The sequence below is a fragment of the Cololabis saira genome, chromosome 15 (assembly GCF_033807715.1).
Source record: "Cololabis saira isolate AMF1-May2022 chromosome 15, fColSai1.1, whole genome shotgun sequence".
Lineage (NCBI taxonomy): Eukaryota > Metazoa > Chordata > Actinopteri > Beloniformes > Belonidae > Cololabis > Cololabis saira.
In genome coordinates, this window is record NC_084601.1 from 40,873,510 (window position 1) to 40,895,936 (window position 22,427).

The 22,427-nt window shown below is 45.1% G+C and overlaps 1 protein-coding gene across 1 annotated transcript; it reads left to right on the plus strand.

Moving 5' to 3' along the window:
- Positions 1-5,230: 5,230 nt before the first annotated feature.
- LOC133460933 (zinc finger protein OZF-like) lies at positions 5,231-20,843 on the plus strand. Its single transcript, XM_061741647.1, has 5 exons — positions 5,231-5,256; positions 5,304-5,376; positions 6,098-6,151; positions 8,813-8,911; positions 19,811-20,843. The coding sequence occupies exons 1-5, from the start codon at positions 5,231-5,233 to the stop codon at positions 20,750-20,752; spliced, it is 1,194 nt and encodes a 397-aa protein (XP_061597631.1). The 3' UTR covers positions 20,753-20,843.
- Positions 20,844-22,427: the final 1,584 nt, after the last annotated feature.

A 22,427-nucleotide genomic window follows, 5' to 3' on the forward strand; every position in this document is an offset into this window, starting at 1 on the left:
AAACATACACAGAACATATATTTTACTGAACAAAAAACGTGACAAAGTTGAGCTTTCAGACATTTATCCCAGATTAAGCTTTTAAGTGCTTTTCAAAACATGTATAACTCGTTTTGTCCACGGACATACAGATGCATTACCTGCCTCATGGGAATCCTCCAGCACTGAGGATTTCCCACAATTCCCCGCTATTATGAATGCAGGCAACAGTACAGTACAACAGCAGGGGGCGTAGTTTCCCCATTTAGCGGGATTTTAACCACAACGTATTCAACCCTGTTACATACACCCCCCTAAAATCCTGCTAAAAAGGGGCACACACAAACCCAAAAACACAAAACTCAAGTCTCCAGTTACAGAATGCAGCAGCAAGAGCAAAACACAGTTCAAATCAGTTAAAAAAACTTTCCACTCGGAATCAAATCAGCAAGGAGCCCCTCACTAACAGAAGACACAAAAGATGCCGTATACACCTCTGTTCATAAACCATGCTCTACAACAAGTCAACATAACCGAAAAATACCCCTCATAAGTACCAATGCACATAAAAAAAGGAAATAAAAGAAATTATCATTCTAACCAGAAAACATGTTCTTCATAAAAGAAAACCAAGAATCAACACTTGATACCGACACTGAGTCATCAATGACCTGTTCATTCACGTCACAAATCAGTCGAACAGGCGGCCTAACTATCCTACCAGTCCTAGTACGACAAGGAAGTGGCTGGGAAGACACCACCAGGTCATGTGTGAGACCACCTGGCCGCGCGTCAGCTGCATGGGTCGGCGCGTGATCTATCTGCATATCAGCTGCATGGGCCCGTGTGTGATCTTTCCGCATGTCAACGGCAAAGGGAGGGGAGTGGACCTGTTGGGCTGCCCCAGCTAAGGGCTCGGATGGTGAATCCTGGAGTATCGCAGAAGAAGGGTACTGCGCAGCCTTTGGGGGGGTAACTGGGGTACCAAAGACCTCACTCAGAGTGGGGGGGACTACAGCCACCTCAGCCCCAGACGACGAGGCAATCACAGACACAACAGAGGAACACTCCGACTCGCTGGTCGCAGCATCTCCATCACCCCCATCCTCCAGTTGCAGAAGCCAGTTAATAGTCTTTGTCTCACCGTCCTGTACATCAACAGGGATCACTGGGTCACTCTGTTCATCTCCAGGTACTGAAGAGCAGCTTGAATCAAAAGTATCATCCCCCATCGGGAGAAAGCTCACAGGGAGGATTAAGTTCCTGTGAACAACTTTTTCCCTTGACGTCACGGGGTCCCGGATGCAGTACACATTGATTCCAGGCTTCACAGAGATCACTTCATATACTGTAGAATCCCATTTGTCTGCGACCTTCCTCACCCCCTTCAGACCACGATTAGCAAGCAGGACTCTGTCACCCACAATGAGCGGAGATCCCTTCGCCTTGCGATTGTAATTCTCAGCCTGACGAGCCTGTGCTGCTCTACTGTTTTGCTGGGCAATGCGCGCAGCCTCAGACAAGTCGTGCTTCAATCGAGAGACAAAGTCGCAGTGGTCAACAACAGCATTGTTGGGGAGGGCATGCTGGAACACAACATCAACAGGCAGACGCGGAATCCTCCCAAACATGAGAAAGAATGGGGCAAAGCCTGTGGTCTCATGCTCAGTACAATTGTAACAGAACGTCAGCATCTGGAGCATTTGCGGCCATCTGGTCTTGCACTGCGAGGGCAGGGTCCTGATCATGTTTCCAAGAGTCCTGTTGTACCTCTCAACAACCCCATTCCCCATAGGATGGTAAGGGGTGGTGTGGGACTTCTCAATACCAGCCATCTCCAGGAGTTCCGCAATGAGTCGACTCTCAAAGTTGGCCCCTCGGTCTGAATGTATGCGCCGAGGAAATCCATAAATGCTGAAAAAGTCAGTCCATAGACGGCGAGCAACCTGCTTTGCTGACTGATTCCTACACGGGAACGCATGAGACAGCTTGGAAAAGTGATCCGTGACCACTAGAACATCTACGCACTTCTTGTCAGTCTGTTCAGCAGTCCAGAAGTCAATACAGACTAGTTCCATTGGTCCAGTCGTACGAATGCTCTCCAGAGGAGCACGGTCATTAGGCTCTGGGGTCTTCCCAACAATACAGCGGAAGCAGTTCCTCACATGGTTGATTATGTCTTGTTCCATTCCCACCCAAAAGAACCTCTGCCTGGCGAGAGAAATCGTGCGAGCTTGCCCCTGATGACCAGCCGAGTCATGCAGGCCTTGGAGGACCCGAGCCTTCATGGAATCTGGAACAACGAACTGGTGAATGGTCCTGTTCATCTGTCTGTCCTTTTTCACCCTGTACAACATGCCGTCCTTGATAGAGAGTTTTGGCCAATGTCTCAACAGTTTCACCACACCACGAGACTCATCTACACGCTCACGTCTAGTGGGCCTCTTGTGACGCCGGACGTAAAAGAAAGCTCTGCCCAAGACAGCATCTTGCTCCTGCACATTAGCTAGTTCACTTTTAGGTAGAGAGGTAGCCTGATCGACACTGGCAAGCTCAGGGATATCTGGGACTGTGGCTCTCATTCGGCAGACACCTCCAGAGTCATGTGCATCGAGCACGGCCGACACATCACGTGAAGAGAGGGACCCCTGAGACGGAAGCGGGGCGATATCAGTTCCCTCCTCAGACTGATCAACAACCAGCTGACAGTTAGTAGTACATCTGAAAGCATCCTGAACCGTTCTATCGACCATGCCATTCACTTGGTTCAGCAGCGAGGTGTAAGGTTCAGTCACAAGACGGTGGCTCATGCATGACTGGACAAACGGCTCTCTACTCAGTGCATCAGCGACCACATTCTTCGTGCCAGGGACATAGTTCAAGTCGAAACTGTATGCTGCAAGCTTCGACACCCATCGTTGTTCACATGCATCCAACTTGGGTTTAGTCAAGATGTATGTTAACGGATTATTATCCGTCCAGACAGAGAAGCTTCGTCCTTTGAGCCAGTGGCTGAACTTGTCACACACTGCCCATTTTAGAGCCAGGAACTCCAGCCAGTGCGCGGGATAGTTCAATTGAGACTGTGAGAGTGTCTTGCTGGCGAATGCCACTGGTCTTGCAATCTTCCCATCGGGGGGCAACTGCGACAGGACTGCTCCCAGGCCATCAAAGCTGGCATCAACTGCAAGGATGAATGGTGCATCAAAGTCTGGATGGGCCAATGTGACACTGTGCATGAGGTCATGTTTCAAGGCTCTGAATGCTTCTCTGCATTCATCAGTCCAGTCAGCCGGAGACAGTTTTACATGGCCCTTTTTGAACTTGGGTTTACGACCTCCCCCTCTCTTGTGCGGTGCCGCAGGCTCAGCCACAAGGTTGAACAGTGGCCTTGCTTTAGCAGAACATCCCTCAATGAAATGGTGATAATAGAGAACCATTCCTAAATAGGATCTGATTTTCTTTGCACACGGGGTCACCCCATCAGACTCCATTAAGTCAGTTTCCTGCACATTATTTATGGCCTCCACTTTACTTGGGTCTGTCTTCACACCATCCGCACAAATGATGTGTCCCAAAAACTTAACAGTCCTACGAAGAAAGTGGCACTTTTTAGGCGAGAGCTTCAAGTTGTTGGCAGCTAGACGTGAAAAGACCATCTGCAGTCGCTCTAGCGCCACCTGTTCAGACGGAGCATACACCATCAAATCGTCCAGGTAACAAAGCAGGCTTGTGAAGTTCTCATCGCCGAATACAGACATCATCATCCTCATGAAGGTAGCTGGACTGTTCGTCAGGCCCTGGGGCATCCGGTTGTATTCATGGAGACCGAAGGGGGAGGAGAAAGCTGTGAATTTCTTGTCGCCCTCGTGCAGCCTGATATTATAGAACCCTGATGTGAGGTCCATAGTGGAGAACAGCACATTGCCACCTAGCGCAGCGAGGGTGTCCGTTTGATGAGGGAGGGGATGAGCGTCCTTCACCGTCCTTGCATTCAACCATCGAAAATCATTGCAAATGCGAAGGTCACCATTCGGTTTAACAACTAGCACAAGGGGAGATGCATACTCGCTCTGAGACTTGCGTATTATCCCCAGCTCCTCCATCTCATTTAATGCAGTCCGCAGCTTGTCATAATGGCACGGCGGGACCCGCCTGTATGGAAGTCTAAAGGGCTTGTCGTCCAGCAAGTGGATTCTGTGAACGAAATCCTTCGCCTCACCACAGTCCATTTTGTGTTTTGAAAATGTAGACCCATACTGCTCAATGATCTGCAACAGCCTGTCCTTCCACTCAAGGGAGACTTCACAGGATGAGAGGTCTAAATCCTGCAGGCCCATGTCACTCAGGACTGATAACATCTCGGCTTCTGACCGAGCTGCAGGTGACGAGACCTGTGCATACTGCGCACTGGACTGTACACGATCTGGTTCTGGCAGGTCCTGCACTGAAAGACAGGGAGACACATCTGCAACCTTAGCATTTCTCCTAAGGGTCAGTGGCTTGTCAGTGGGGTTCACTATCTTGACTGGAACATAGCCATCACCCCATAAGGGAGTGACAACTCTGCCCACTAGAATTTGTGCAGGCCTGGCCTTAGACTGGGTAGGTTCAATCATGACTGTGCTACCCACCGCCGAGATGTCAAATGTTGGCAGTTTAGCCCACACCAAATGTTCAGACAGTGGCTCCAGAGTGACACATCTTTTGAGTTTAGCTGTTCCAATTCTGATTGGCACCGCTGTACCATTACATCCATCTGAGGAGGACAATAGGGACATTAGGCGGGGCAAACTATCACTCAGAGCACTATTAGCTGGAGACGCTATGTCTTGGCTGGCCACAATGTTCTTCATCTGTGTAATGAGCCACTTGATGGCGTTGCTGCCCAGAATCATATCATCACGTTGACCTGGCACAACAAGAACAGGGACTACCACCTTATAGCCATAAACAGATATAGTAAGGTCATACATAGCAGAAGGCGTGACAAGGTTACCCCCACAGCCAACAATGACAAAGCCCTCAGCCGATTTCTTCTCAATGTCAGGGGTCGACTGTGAAAGCCTTGTGTCTGCAGTCTCACTTACAGTGCATGCCATTGAGCCACTGTCCACTAACGCCCTGAGGACATTTCCATCGTCAGTAGCTACATCTGTATAGAACAGGCTATCAGTTCTCGAGAGTCTTTGCAGGTCTTGAACAATCACAGTGTTCTGTGACAGGCCTGCCCTGCTGAACGTCTTGTACGATGTGTCATAATCAGTGTCTGTCAAGGTGGGAGGTTCACTCAGTCGATCTGCGCTGTCCTCCCCTGCACGCAGATCATTCAGTTTTCCTGCTGACCATGGGGACGGGGACGACCACCCTCCGGACAGGTCTGCCTTGAATGGCCAGGTTGGTGACACAGGAAGCACAGCCCACGCTCCCGACAGTGTGTGAAGGCAGAGTGAGAGCTGTCCTTACATATGGAACATGGCATGTCACGTAGGCCCTCAATCCTTGGAAGCCTGTTGCTAAATGGCCTCCTATTGGTCTGTGCCCGAACTGGGCCCTGAAGTAGCACTTTCTCTAGCATTCCAATTAACTTCTCAAGGGTAGAGTTGTCCTGACTCACTGTTGTTTTCTGTTCTGGGATGTTCATGTCGAAATTAGCATTAGGGCTCACCTCCATCTTATTCACGTTGATCCTGCTACTCAATTCAGCAGAAGACCTGAGGCCCCTTTCTAGGTGATATTCATCTAACACTTCCTGAACCTCACGAGCCGACCACTTATCAATTGTCTTGGACCTAAAGGTAAGAGCTAGGTCCCTGCTTGGGCAGTGCCTGATGAACATACGTGTAACCTCAACAGAAGGGTTGTCAAACATCTTGCCTTGCTCATTAAGACAACCGGCAGCAACATCAGCAGCCCTGTTCAGTCTAAGCCAGTACTCGTATGGATCCTCTTTGTCTTTCGGCAGGGTAGAATAAAAGTCAGCTAGTGGAACAGAGGAGCAGTAGCTAGAGCTGAAATGTTTACGCAGGAGTACATAGATGGCCTGTGGATTCTGCTGCACATCAATTCCACCATTTCTAATCCCAAATCGTACAACATCTTTTGCTCTGCCTCTCAGGTGGATGAGAATCTCCTCAGCCTGATTCTCCACTCGAATATCACTCTTTCTGAGGTAGGTTTTCATCGAGTCCTCCCATTCATCAACAGCTAGTGCATCTGAACTCTCCCCTCTGAATATAGGTGGCTCCTTTACCTGCCTCTGAGTGACCAGTTGGACCTGGGAGAGATCTAGTGTGTGGCTGGTGAGAGAGCCTTCCTTCCTGCGTGCACCTTCATGGCTCGTGTGCACAGCAGCTGCAGGGGTTGATGCGAAGTGTGATGCAGGGGCTGTCGTGAGGTGTGTTAAAATGCTATTTGCTATCTGCTGTCCTATCTGTTGTACAACAGTGTTCATCTGGTCAGCGAGTCTCACCTCAACAGGAACAGGGTCTGGGGTAGATGTGCTAGCGCTCTCAGGTGGGCATGTGTAAGCGCTCTGAGAAGGGTGTAGAACAGGTGTGCTAACGCTCTCATGTGAGTGTAAATTGTCTACAGACCGATTGCGGAGTGAGGAAACATTGTCACATTCAACGGGACTGTCCACAGAATCAACAACTAACCATGTTTCATCCCTCATCTGATCAGCACCAGCTTGTAATGAAAATGGAACAGGCAGGCGATTCAACCCACACGCCATACCTCTCCCCCAACTGAGAGGGGTTCCATCGAATTTACCAGGCTGTCTGGAGCTCATGATGTGAAAATAAAGACCCCACAATACAACACAAACGTCCTCAGGCGAAACGAGGCTGATATTTGCAAACCTAGTTGAGAGTCCACCACAAAGGAACACAGCTCTGATGACGCAGCGATGAGAAGACACCAGCCCGGTCCGACAGTCATCGACGAGTCACGGCACCAATGTGACCGATGTATGTCTTCTCTCAATTAATCACGCTCTGGAACTCATGTGGTGGTAACAGCTCATATGGTGTTTATTCTGCATCAACAGAAAAAGGGGTACAGGAGACAGTGCACATTAATGTGTGGACCAAAGCACATAATCTGTCTGCCTCATGGGAATCCTCCAGCACTGAGAGTACTAATATACTATGGTGATCGTATAGTGGATTTCATATTTGCAAAATAAAATAAATCAAATGTCTAATACATAAAAAAACAGAAAATGTAAAATGCATGTATTATCTTTTTACTATGAACTGTTACCATTTTTATATATTATTTTAGCTTAATGAATTTGAACAAAACATAAAATTGTGACACTCAACATACCTGCATCAACAGAAAAAGGGGTACAGGAGACAGTGCACATTAATGTGTGGACCAAAGCACATAATCTGTCTGGGAAAACAACAATAAAACCTGTTAGCTACTTGTATTGGAGACGTTTTTTTACAAGTAATAAACATACACAGAACATATATTTTACTGAACAAAAAACGTGACAAAGTTGAGCTTTCAGACATTTATCCCAGATTAAGCTTTTAAGTGCTTTTCAAAACATTTATAACTCGTTTTGTCCACGGACATACAGATGCATTACCTGCCTCATGGGAATCCTCCAGCACTGAGGATTTCCCACAATTCCCCGCTATTATGAATGCAGGCAACAGTACAGTACAACAGCAGGGGGCGTAGTTTCCCCATTTAGCGGGATTTTAACCACAACGTATTCAACCCTGTTACATATATCGAGTATCGCCATTCAGCTAGAAAATATCAAGATATGACTTTTGGTCCATATCGCCCAGCCCTAACACACGCCCATATAAATATTTATACCTATTTACACCATACTATCTCTATATTAACTCCATCTGCTATGTATGTATGTATGTATGTATGTATGTATGTATGTATGTATGTATGTATGTATGTATGTATGTATGTATGTATGTATGTATGTATGTATGTATGTATGTATGTATGTATGTATGTATGTATGTATGTATGTATGTATGTATGTATGTATGTATGTATGTATGTATGTATGTATGTATGTATGTATCTACTTACACACGTATTCACACACATACATTTTATATATATAATATAATTCTATGTGTATGTATGTGTGTGTGTATATATACACATACATACATACATACATACATACATACATACATACATACATACATACATACACATATATATATATATATATATATATATATATATATATATATATATATATATATATTCACTCTTATAATTAGCAGCCCATTTCTGTACATAAATATAAACCAGTCTACCCAATAGTGTTATATCAGGCCCCTAAAGGCGCTAAACCCCTTCCTCTTTGTACCTTGTGAAAATCATGTTTTTATATTTGTTTTTAAACTGATTTAATGCTCACTGGCGTCCGTGCACTCAGTATGCTCTGGCGACTGTTTACCTTTGGAGAATACGCACGTAATAATAAATTAAACTTGTAATGCACTTTACATTCAATGAATCTCAAAGTGCTACACTTAAACTATTAATCATTCATACACATTCTCAACGGTGGTGGTAGCTACGTTTTGTAGCCACAGCTGCCCTGCAGACTGATGGAAGCGTGGCTGCCATACTGCGCCAAACAGCCCCTCCCACCACCACCAACATTCATACACATTTAAACACTGATTGCATTGGCTGACAGGAATTATCGACCCTTCTTTCAAAAGTTTACAGTCAATAGAAGAGAGAGGCGGTCTCCAAAATAAATCAGACCAAGCTTTCCGGGGAAGAAAGACGGCCGGCTCCCTCCTGACGTTTCAATTCTGCTTCCCAGGTTTCCAGAGGAGAGTTAGGAGGATTCAACTCCGTGAGGCAAAGCTCCAATCTTGTTGCAGCGGTCTCAGGACCTGAGGCCCGTAACACTGACACCAAGGTAAGGTCCAAGAGACACCGGCCATCAGCAGGCCCACAGAGCCAGGGGGGGCAGGTCTAGAGATGGAGGACATCATCACCACATTTTGTTTTTTATCAATTTTGATTCATTTCAATTATCAATGTTAACAAACACATTTAAGACGAATTCCTCAGATCTACGGATCAGGAAAGAAACTGTCAAATAGAAAATAATAACGGCAATAATGATAATACTAAAGAGGACAAAACAAATTAATACAAAAACAAACATATAATAACTATTCATAAAGATTGAACGGAGCCTGTGCACAGTTATGTAGAGTCACTTCTTTCCTTATATGGCAACCATTTTCCCCAGTTCCTTACAAAGAGATCTTCTTTCATTTTCAACTTATATGTGAGATGTTCCATCACCAGTATTTCATCTATAATTGACATCCATTGTTTGCTACTGGGGGGATCAGACTTGAACCGGTTTTTGGTAATGGCCTTCTTCCCAGCCACTAGGAGAATCTTGACCAGATATCTGTCTCCAACATATACCCATCCATCCAAATGTCCAAGGTACAGAGTAAGACAGGATCACATATCCCAGTACATTACAGAGAATTGAGTGAACATTCCCCCAGAAGGGCTGTACATTCATACATTCGTACATTCCAAAATATGTGTGTGTGATCTGGATCCATGTGGTTACACAATCTCCAGCATGGTTGGTGAGTATTTATCTGTTTAGCTCTGATTTTAGGTGTGATAAAATATCAAATTAAGTTCCTCCAATTAAATTCTCTCCATCTCAGAGACTGTGTAGTATTTTGGATTGTTTTCCACAAATCATACCATTTGCCCTCTGGAATCTCTTCACCCAGCTCCCTTTCCCACTTTGCTTTAACATACAATGTTGATTCTATTCTGGAGTCCATTAAGCAGCCATATAAAACAGATGGCATGGCTATATGCCCTAGCCAGTAGTTTTATGATAGGATGTATTTTATACTCATATTTTTGGGTATCTAAATAAGTCCTGATTAGTTAGATCGTGTGCATTTTTTTAGTTCCTGGAAGCTTTTCATTTCACCCTTTTTAATAGTTGTGCACATGGCTGTAATTCCTCTTTCTGCCCACTGTTTAAATCTCCCATCAAGTTTTCTTGGTATAAATGTATCGTCAAATACAATCCATTTTAGCAATCCTATTTCCTTACCAAGTTTTAATTGTTTCACTATGGAATACCATGTTTCTAAAGCGAATGAAATCACTGGGTTAAATTATGTTCTCCTCTTATGCGGCTGGGGGTCTCTATGTCCCCAATATTCGTTTGAATTGTGTTTTTGGATACTGAGATTTCAATATCTTTCCATCGAGCTACATACCCCTTATCACACCGGCTGATTAGATGACGCAGTTGAGCGGCATGAAAAGACTCTTTTAGGTTTGGGACTGCCATTCCCCCTTTGTCTTTAGACAATTATAAAGTGGTATAGCGTATTATGGGTCGTTTGCCTCCCCACACAAACCTTAATATGCATTTATCCCATTTATTTAATTGTTCTTTCGATATCACAACCGGTAAAGATAAGAACACTTATAGCAAACATGGCAGGATGTTCATTTTAACCACATTTATCCTATCAATTAATCCCAGTGGATAGGTTATCCATCTGTTAATGTATTCCCTTACGTTTTTATCAATGTGTTCATATTTGCTTCTATATAATTTAGAAAGGTCTTTTATGCCCAAATATTTAATTGATTTAGTTTCCCAGTTTATCTGCCATTCCCTCAGTTCTTGATTAGGCGAGCAATTAAACATGAGAAGTTAGGTTTTAAGTATATTTACTTTATAGCCCGAATATAAACCAAATCTTTCTAGAGTTTGTGTAAGCTGCTTGAATGAACAACTGGGTTTTTTAATAAATCATAATATCATCTGCAAACAAACTTGTATGTTTTTGTTAATTTATATCTATGCCTTTTATTGAGGGGTCTTGTCTAACCATCTGGGCCAACGGCTCAATGTGCAGGGCAAACAGTGTTGGACTAAGGCAGCAGCCCTGTCTAGTTCCTCTTTCTAAGGTAAACCTTTCTGACAAAGAGCCATTCACTTTCTGACAAAGAGCCATTCACTTTCAGCCTAGCTGTGGGTTTGTTATATATAGACCTGGTACACGGAATTGACCTATTATTAAATCCACATTTTTCCAGAGTTTAGTATAAAAATTCCCAATGAACTCTATCAAATCCTTTTTCTGCAAACTAATCAAGGCTGCTCCTATCTCATCTTTATGTATAATGTGTAATGTTTTAATATTATCTTGCGTTTGTCTATCCATAACAAATCCACATTGATTCTTGTCTATCAAGTCTGGTACAATAGTTTGGAGTGTATTTGATATGATTGAAGTGTACATTTTATAATCAACATTTAATACTCATATCGGTCTATAATTTTGGCAATAGTCCTTATCTTTTAGGGGCTTGGGAAGAAGTGTAATTAATTCTTCAGTCCAGGGGGGGGGGGGGGGGGGGGGGTTTATCATCACTCATAACCCAATTGAAATTACTGTGGAGTAGTGGTGTTAGTTCTTCACTAAACTTTTTATACCACTCGGAGGGAAATCCATCGCTACCAGGTGCCTTATTTGATTTTAATTTGCCAATTGCTTTCCAAATTTCATTGTTATCCTTGTTGTTACTTGTTCATTTTGTTTTGTGCCTATTGAAGGTAGGTCTAGGGATTTGAGGAAAGTTTTAATATTTTCCTGGTTCAAATCTGACGATTCAGTGTAGAGTTCCTTGTATAATCTTTAAAGATATTTTAAATTTCTTTTGGTTTATATTTGGGCTGATTTGTTTTGGGGTCATACATTTTATTGACTGTAATTTCTGCTTGTTGTTTTCCTAAACGTCTCGTCAATAATTTCATTGCTTTGGGACCTGATTCATAATAGTTCTGTTTTAAATTTCTTGCTTTCATTTCTATTTCATATTTGAGTTAGGAGGGGATGTTAGGAGGGGATGTTTTCTCCTCGCACGTCACGCACAGCTCTCCGGAGAGCTGAGGAGCTGCTCAGTGCAACACGCGTCCGCGTGCCGCCGAGCCTTTCTCTTCCAGAGCTGAGAAACGTCACCTAGTGTTGCTTAAATGTGGCCACATGAAATCAATCACTATCATCGAAACAAAGTCAAACAAGACTATATGACATCATATTTCTAAAAGTAAGTGAAAGTAAAGGAGGAGAGGATGAAACATTGCAGTCCCTACACCTACAATTATTCTTAATATAAAGGTGCTCTAAAGGCCCCTCCTGAACAAGAATGTTTTAATGTAGATATATAGAAGGATCATACTGGTGTGATTGTATGCATCAAAGTGTTAATTCAAGGCTAAGGCAAAATATTGAGATATATATCGTGTATCGTGACATGGCCTAAAAATATCAAGATATTAATAAAAGGCCATGTCGCCCAGCCCTAGTTGGTATGATGTTCCTTTTCTGAAATGCCGTGTTACTTTTATGCTAGATGTAATGGGACATGCACCTTCCAAAAAGCCTTCAACTTTTGTCTTTTCAGTCCACAGAGTATTTTCCCAAAAGTCTTGGGGATCATCAAGATGTTTTCTGTCAAAACTGAGACGAGCCTTTATGTTCTTTTTGCTCAGCAGTGGTTTTTGTCTTGGAACTCTGCCATTTTTGCCCCGTCTCTTTCTTATGGTGGAGTCATGAACAAGGACCTTAATTGAGGCAAGTGAGGCCTGCAGTTCTTTGGATGTTGTTCTGTGGTCTTTCTCTCTTGGATGAGTCGTTGCTGCGCTGTTGGGGTAATTTTGGTCAGCTGGCCACTTGGGAAGGTTCACCACTGTTCCATGTTTTTTGCCGTTTGTGGATAATGGCTCTCACTGTGGTTCGCTGGACTCCCAAAGCTTTAGAAATGGCTTTGTAACCTTTTCCCGACTTTACCACACATCGGACATGGTCGTCTGCAGTGTGGGGGCCCCGCAGGGAACGGTCCTGGCGCCGTTCCTCTTCACTCTCTACACTGCGGACTTCTCCTACAACTCACCAACCTGTCACCTACAAAAGTTCTCTGATGACTCTGCTATCGTCGGCCTCATCACTGATGAAGATAGCGAGTACAGAGAGTACTGTCCCAGGACTTTGTGGACTGGTGCCTGCAGAACCACCTCCAGATCAACGCGGGTAAAACCAAAGAACTGGTGGTGGATTTCCGCAGGTGTAATAAACCCCCCCCCCCCCCCCCCGACACCGGTGAACATCCAGGGGAAGGACATTGAGATGGTGACATCTTATAAGTACCTGGGTGTTCACCTCAACAATAAACTGGACTGGACTACTAATTCCTCTGCACTCCACAAAAAAGGCCAGAGCAGACTCTATCTGCTCAGGAGACTGAGGGCTTTTGGTGTGCAGGAGAAACTCCTGAAAACTTTTTATGACACTGTGGTGGCATCAGCCATTTTTTTACGGAGTGGTCTGCTGGGGCAGCAACATCACAGCTGCAGACAGAAGGAGGCTGGACAAAACCATCAAAAGGGCCGGCTCTGTCGTGGGCTGCTCTCTGGACACAGTACAGGTGGTGGGAGAGAGGAGGATGATGGCTAAGCTGTCATCCATGATGGAGAAGGACTCCCACCCCATGAAGGACACCTTCAGAGCGCTGGAGAGCTCCTTCAGCGACAGGCTCCTTTGTGGATCTGGAGAAGGCATTTGACCGTGTCCCTCGTGCCATTCTGTGGGGAGTGCTCGGTGAGTATGGAGTCCGGGGCCCTCTACTAAGGGCTGTCCGGTCTCTGTATGATCGGAGCAGGAGTTTGGTTCGCATTGCCGGCAGTAGATCAGACTTGTTCCCGGTGCATGTTGGACTCCGGCAGGGCTGCCCTTTGTCACCGGTCCTGTTCATAATTTTTATGGACAGGATTTCTAGGCGCAGCCAGGGGCCGGAGGGGATCCGCTTTGGGAACCTCAGGATTTCATCTCTGCTTTTTGCAGATGACGTTGTCCTGTTGGCTTCATCGGACCGGGAACTTCAGCATCTGCTGGGGCGGTTTGAGGCCGAGTGCGACGCGGCAGGGATGAGAATCAGCACCTCCAAAACTGAGGCCATGGTTCTCCATCGGGAAAGGGTGGCATGCCTTCTCCGGGTGGGTGGAGAAGTCCTGCCTCAGGTGGAGGAGTTCAAGTATCTCGGGATCTTGTTCATGAGTGAGGGAACGATGGAGCGTGAGATTGACAGACGGATCGGTGCAGTGTCCGCAGTTATGCGGTCGATGTACCGGACCGTCGTGGTGAAGAAGGAGCTGAGTCGAAAGGCGAAGCTCTCGATTTACCGGTCAATCTACGCACCTACCCTCACCTATGGTCATGTACTTTGGGTAGTGACCGAAAGGACAAGATCGCGGATACAAGCGGCCGAGATTAGTTTTCTCCGAAGGGTGGCTGGACGCTCCCTTAGAGATAGGGTGAGGAGTTCGGTCACCTGGGAGGAGCTCGGAGTCAAGCCGCTGCTCCTTCACATTGCGAGAAGTCAGCTGAGGTGGCTTGGGCATCTGTACCGGATGCCTCCTGGACGCCTCCCTAGGGAGGTGTTCCAGGCATGTCCCTCCGGGAGGAGACCCCGGGGAAGACCCAGGACACGCTGGAGAGACTATGTCTCTCGGCTGCCTTGGGAACGCCTCAGACTCCCCCCGGAAGAGCTGGAGGAAGTGTCTGGGCATCTCTGTTGAGACTGCTGCCCCCGCGACCGGGAAAGGGATAAGCGGCAGACGATCGATGGATGGACCATCACCATTCAAACCCCTTTCCTTCTTGGTTTAAGTCACTGGATTCATACGTGTCAAAATTCAAATAAAACTCCACGTATTAGCTTAAAGACATTACAAAAATCCAAAGACTGTGGAGGCTTAGACTTACCCAACTTCCAGTATTATTTCTTAGTTAATAAGTTACAGTATATCTTAAAATGGTGCAAAAACCACTTACTAGATAGTCAATGTCTGGATTCAGAACAAGTGTTTTGCAATGATTTGGAAATCTCAGATCTACCATTTATCAGTCAAAATATTACACATCATGAATGCTTTAAAAGCATTAATATTAGCTCAACTCTGACAGCCTGGTGGGACTTTCTTAAAATAGCCAAAGTCTCACTTTTTCCATGTGATCGCACACCCATCTGAGAACAACCAAGACATTCTGGAAAAATGATAAAAAAAAGATGGTAAACTTTACTCAATGGAGAGACCAAGGAATAAAGTATCTACAACATATAAGTGGACCTTTTGTACCTTCTAACACACTCACTGTTCAATACGGAATTAGCAGCCGCGCCGGCGGACAGTGCGCCGCGCTGTGAAGCTGCGACGCGCGTCGTACGGTGCACGTACCGCGTACCCTACGGCGTAGGCTCTGCGTTGGTGTAACGCGGAACCATAAATCAGCCTAACCACACCTACAGCTCGTCAGCTCATCAGGAGGTTAAAGAGCGGGTCTGCGAGTTGTTCATTGCTCGTTCGTTTTGTTGACTCTGAGCTTTGTTGGTTTGTTTGTTAGTTTGCTGGTGATTTTTTTTCTCTCTGTGATTTTTGAGTTATTTGTGAAGTTCTGAGTTTCCTTTGAGGAAGGTTTTTTTGTTCCCTGTGGGAGTTTTTCTGTGATTTTTCTATTAAACTACGCCTCGTTGTGGCTAAAGTTTAACCCGGTTTGGTGTTGTGCGATTGGGTTCAGAGAACGACCCATAACACTCATGTGTACAGATGTGTGTAGACATGTTAAAGAGGTAAAACCACAGATTTGTTTCCTTTATTGTTGTAATCTGTACTTTAAATAAATCTGACATTGTTTATTATAAAACAAACTGATTTATTGCTTTTATAGTTGAAAAATACATGAAAACAGGACCTTGAAAAAAATAATCGCATATTAAATTGCAATCACAATATTCAATTCAATTCAATTTTATTTATATAGCGTCTAATACAACAGATGTTGTCTCTAGACGCTTTCCAGAGATCCAGAACATGAACATAAACATAAACATAAACCCCGAGCAATTATTACAGTATTAGAATATCTTTCCATTCACGATAAGAGTCTACAGACTTACAAGAGTGCCACTTCCTTTCCATTTTACACACGCTTTGTTTCAACATGCGAATATCTGAATTGTACCAGGGAGTTAAGCTCCTGTGGCTAGAAACCCTCCTTTTCAAAGGAGCAACTTCATCTAAAGCTGAGTGCAACAGATCAGCAGTGTTACTAACAAGAAAATCAACATCAACATCAGAGGTAGAACCCAGGTCACTGGCCTCTATTGCTTCAGTAGAGGCTTCACTATTTTCCACTGTCGCAAGATGAGCAATGGTCTCCTTAAATTTAGCAATAGCTTCATCAGACAGACATCTGCTAAAATAATACCTCCTGCCCTGCACTTCAACATCAACAACATTCAATTCAAACGTTATTAAGTAATGGTCGGATAAAAGGGAGTTTACAGGTGACACCAACAGATCATCAGTTTCAACACCGTAGGTGAGAACGAGATCGAGAGTATGATTAAAACAGTGCGTCGGCCCGTCCACTTTTTGTGAGATACCCATTGATTCTAGAAGAGAATTGAAAGCTAATTTAAGATTATCGCTTTCAACATCCATATGAATATTAAAATCGCCCACTATGATGAATTTATCTGTGCTGATCAATAATCCAGAAAGGAAATCTGAAAATTCAGACAAAAACTCTAGATAAGCGCCAGCAGGGGGCCGATACACTACCACTAACACAACTGGCTTCTCTGATTTCCAGCTCGGAAATTTCAGACTAAGCGTGAGGCTTTCAAACGTATTATAATTGCACTTAGGTTCAATTTTTGTTTGGAGACTGGAGTTGTAAATTGCTGCGACTCCTCCGCCTCGGCCCGTGTTTCTAGGAATGTGATGATTAAAGTAGCCGGGCGGAGTCGATTCATTCAAACTAACATACTCTTCCTCCTGTAACCATGTTTCTGTTAAGCAGAAAACATCACTCCTACTCTCTGTAATTATATCATTTACTAACAGAGACTTGGAGCTTAACGATCGTATATTTAGTAGTCCGCATCTAATTTTTCGGTCTCTTATTGGTACCAAATGTGCATTGGTTTTAATTTTTACAAGATTATTTTGGTTAACGCCTCTATAACACCGCACCTGGTGAACTAGTGGAGGGCGGGGAACTGCAACTACTTCTATTTTGCTAGGCACCTGGTTAGAGTTACCAGTTACATCATGTAATCTTATAGTTTTGTTGGCAGGCGTTGGTCCTCGAGAAGCAGCAGAGAAGTGTGTTAAACTACAGCTCTGCATCCTGGCCTGGACCCTGCGATGTCAGGGAGAGGGTCTAATGAAACAGGCCAAATTACTAGAGACAAGAGCAGCACCATCCCGGGTGGGATGAATGCCGTCTCTTCTAATCAGACCGGGCTTTCCCCAGAACGTTTCCCAATTGTCAATAAAGGCCACGTCGTTTTCTGAACACCACCGATACAACCAGCGACGGAGCGAGAGCATGCGACTAAACATGTCATCGCCTGTCAGATTGGGGAGGGGGCCAGAGAAACCTACGGAGTCCGACATGGTTTTGGCGTAGTTACACACCGAGGCAATATTCATTCTGGTTACTTCCGATTGGCGAAGACGGGAGTCGTTAGCTCCGACATGGATGATAACTTTACCATATTTACGATTACCCTTTGCCAGTAGCTTCAAATTTGCTTCTATGTCGCCCGCTCTGGCCCCCGGGATACACCTAACTATGGTCTCTGGAGTCGGCTTCACATGTCTGACTATGGAGTCTCCAATCACCAGGGTCGGTTTCTCAACGGGTGTGTCGCTGAGTGGGGAAAATCGGTTAGACACATGAAGCGGGTGGTGGTGTTCCGTGAGCCCTTTTAAGACTACGCTTCTTCCGAACCGTCACCCACCGGTCCTGACTGGCCGGCTGCTCGGGAGCTGCAGGGGAGCGGCTACCCTCAGCTGCTATGGGCCGGTCCGCCGCTAGCTTAGCCTGGTTAGCTGAGGAGGCTATCGGACTATGGTCAAATTGGCAGAACCGGACCTCTAACTGACTGAGCCTCGCCTCCAGCCCTGTATATAAACTACATTTTAAGCACTTACCGTCTTCACTAAAGGAGGCAGAGGAATAACTAAACATTTCACTCACTGAGCAGCAAAGAGGTGAAACGGTGAGAGACGGAGAGGCCATGCTAAGATGCTAACGGAGGCTAACGGACAGAAAATGTATTGGTGATTGGTGACAGTGAAAGTTACGGAAGAGAAAATGAGCGAGTGTTGAAATAAAGACAGTAATGTACCAGATATAGTGCTATTTTACCAGAAAACAGTCTAAGTTTAAGACAAAAAAAGTCGGGAGAGATCTGTGCCTGCACGCCGTGCAGCAGCAACAGACCGCAACACCAGGAAGTGACGCGATGCGTGACGCAGTACGTTACCCAATCAGCAAGCCAATATTGAGAAAATAAATCGCAATTAGATTATTTTCAAAAATCGTTCAGCCCTAATGTGTGTACAAATATATAGAAATATTCAACTATGTGTATGCATGTATAAGTATGTGTGTGAGTATTATAATAATAATAATAATAATAATAATAATAATTATGTGTATGCATGTATAAGTATGTGTGTGAGTATTATAATCATAATAATTATGTGTATGCATGTATAAGTATGTGTGAGAATAATAATAATAATAATAATAATAATAATACTGTTATTTAGCTGTTTGAGTACAGTGAATATTTATAAATACAGGTTAAATGATCAGTGAATGGGGGTAGGACTAAATATGTTTACACTTCTTCCTACTCCTTTTTTGGCACATGTAAATCAATATAGCAAGTTTTAAAGGATTAAATTCTTTGTTTTGTTTCGTTTTCTTAAACTTCTCATGAAGTGTTTTTCTTTTTACTTTTATAAAAAAAAAAACCTGGCTCACTTGGTTCTCACTGCCTTATGTATCGCAAAGAAAACCATTCTAATGTACTGGAAACAAATATCCAATCTATGTATTAATCAATTTAGGAATCTTCTGTTAAATCATATCAGTAATGAGATAATGTCTGCCTCCACTAAACATCATTCGGCAGAACTGCATTCTCTCTGGTCCCCGATTATAGGCTTCATTACCTAGTGGGGTCGGGTGGGTGGTGATACATGCATAAATATATCCGCTGTTTCTCATCATCATTTGCTGCATCGGCAGGACTTGGAGCTCTCCAGTCTCCCGGCGGCTCTGGTTGAACAGCCCGACAAACCATCTCCGATCGCGCTGTTTTCTTTACCGAGATCACAAGAAAAGCAGAGCAGTGATCTCCTTTCCATCCCGTGTTGCTGTCTTGTTTATTTGTCTTTACTCCACCAACTCGAAATATTGAATCATTTTTCTAAGCCAACGGCACGACGCAGCTCAAACAGCAGGTGTATCAGCCCTATAATCTGACTGGTTTACGAGTAAATCATCCCCCACGTGGGGTGCGCTCTTATGATTGAACAGAAGATATCTGTTTGGTTGCAGATCCTTCCGTGTTAAAAAAAAAAAACGCATTTGTGAATCGAGTCACGTCAGGGGAGTCTCAAAAGTCACATGCAAATCCAGCTCAGCTCACAAACAAAAAACTTTTGTAAATCAGGTTATATTTGTGTGTGCATAAAAAATACATTTGCGTATCTTGTCCTACACACGTGTGAATTTTGTCCTTTGCATTTGTGGATCGGCGTGTGCATTTGTGAATTTTGTCCTGTGCATTTGTGAATTATGAAACTGTTCTAGCTCCATACTTGAAACTGAAAAGGCTTTTGATAATGCAGCCAAGATAATGTAAGTCATCTTCTCTGTTACAGAATCATAAAGGAAGACCCAAAAGATACTGCTGTGATGATTGCGAGAAAGTCTTCACCACTTCATCAAACCTGAAGATCCATAAGAAAACTCACACTGGTGATAAACCACATAGCTGTGATCAGTGTGGAGCGGCTTTTACCCATAAAAGTCACCTAACGAGACACCGACGTATTCACACTGGAGACAAGCCTTACAGGTGTGATCAGTGTGGAGTTGCTTTTGCCCAGCAAGGTTATTTGACGATTCACCAACGTATTCACACTGGAGACAAGCCTTACAGATGCGATCAGTGTGAGGCGGCTTTTGCCCGGCAAGATGCTCTAATTAATCACCAACGTATTCACACTGGAGACAAGCCTTACAGGTGTGATCAGTGTGGTGCGGCTTTTGCCCAACAATGTGATCTAACGAGACACCAACGTATTCACACTGGAGACAAGCCTTACAGATGTGATCAGTGTGGAGCGGTTTTTGCCCGGCAAGATCATTTGACGAGTCACCAACGTATTCACACTGGAGACAAGCCTTACAGGTGTGATCAGTGTGGGGCGGCTTTTGCCCGGCAAGATCATTTGACGAGTCACCAACGTATTCACACTGGAGACAAGCCTTACAGATGCGATCAGTGTGGGGCGGCTTTTGCCGAGCAAGGTGCTCTAACGAATCATCAACGTATTCACACTGGAGACAAGCCTTACAGGTGTGATCAGTGTGGAAAGGCTTTTGCCCAGCAAGGTGCTCTAACGAATCATCAACGTATTCACACTGGAGACAAGCCTTACGGGTGTGATCAGTGTGGAGCGGCTTTTGCCCGGCAAAGTACCCTAACGACTCACCAACGTATTCACACTAGAGACGAGCTTTACTGGTGTGGTCAGTGTGGAGCGGCGTTTGCCCGGCATTGTCATTTGACGAGACATCAACGTATTCACACTGGATAAAAAGTGTACATTTTTGATCAGTGCTGATGTCATTTATTTTGAGAGTTCAGTTAAAAGGCAGTTTAGTTAATTTAGTTTTGAAAGAAATAATTCTGGTTCGATATTGGGAAAGATTTTGAATATTTTCCTTAAAAAGCAGCAGATTCTTACAGCTGTAAGAGCTGTTCAGTTATAACCAGATTTAGAAAATGAAGTACAATAATTCAATTCAAATGTCTTTATTTTGAACATGATGGTAGTGTAAGTCACAGACATGCTCGAACATAGTTGAACAATGAATGCAAGAGACTTTTTTTTTTTGAAGCAGCAGCAGTTTTGACATGTTCAAAAAGAAGTAAGAAGAAGTAAAAAAAATTCCTTTGGCCGCATTTCTTGGACACTCTGGTGAAGAGGGGCTGAGCCGTCAACTGATCACCACCTGGTGGTGAGTTGGATGCGCTGGCGGAGGAGGAGGTTGGACAGACTGGGCAGACCCAAATGGATTGTGAGGGTCTGTTGGGAACGTCTGGCTGAGCTTCTCTCAGATCCCGGGGGAGGCGGGGGACATCGAGTCCGAGTGGACCATGTTCTCTGCCTCCATTGTCGACGCGGCGGCTCGAGGTTGTGGTCGCAAGGTCTCCGGTGCCTGTTGTGGCGGCAAGCCTAGAACCCGGTGGTGGACACCGCAAGTACAGAATGCCGTCAGACTGAAGGAGTCCTACTGGGCTATGTTGGCCGGTGGGACTCCTGACGCAGAAGATAGGTACCGGCAGGCCAAGCGAGCCGCGGCTTGGGCGGTCCTGGAGGCAAAAACTCAGGTCTGGGAGGAGTTCGGGGAGGCCATGGAGGAAGACTTTCGGTCGGCCTCGAGGAAATTCTGGAGGACCGTTGGGCGCCTCAGAAGGGGGAAGCAGTACTCTGCCGGCACTGTTTACGGTGTGGGTGGGGAGCTGTTGACCTCGACTGGGGACATTGTTGGACGGTGGAAAGAATACTTCGAGGATCTCCTCAACCCGACTGACATGCCTTCCACTGAGGAAGCAGAGGGTTGGGGCTCGGAGGCGTGCTCATCCATCACCCAAGCCGAGGTCACCGAGGTGGTTCGTAAGCTCCTCGGTGGCCGGGCACCGGGGGTGGATGAGATTCGCCATGAGTACCTCAAGTCTCTGGATGTCGTAGGGCTGTCTTGGTTGACACGCCTCTGCAACATTGCATGGAGGAAGGGGACAGTACCGCTGGAGTGGCAAACCGGGGTGGTGGTCCCTCTGTTTAAAAAGGGGGACCGGAGAGTGTGTTCCAACTACAGGGGGATCACACTTCTCAGCCTCCCCGGGAAAGTCTAAGCCTGGGTACTGGAGAGGAGAGTACAGCCGATAGTTGAACCTCGGATTCAGGAGGAACAATGCGGTTTTCGTCCCGGTCGTGGAACACTGGACCAGCTCTACACCCTCCACAGGGTGCTCGAGGGTTCATGGGAATTTGCCCAACCAGTCTACATGTGCTTTGTGGATCTGGAGAAGGCATTTGACCGTGTCCCTCGTGCCATTCTGTGGGGAGTGCTCGGTGAGTATGGAGTCCGGGGCCCTCTACTAAGGGCTGTCCGGTCTCTGTATGATCGGAGCAGGAGTTTGGTTTGCATTGCCGGCAGTAGATCAGACTTGTTCCCGGTGCATGTTGGACTCCGGCACGGCTGCCC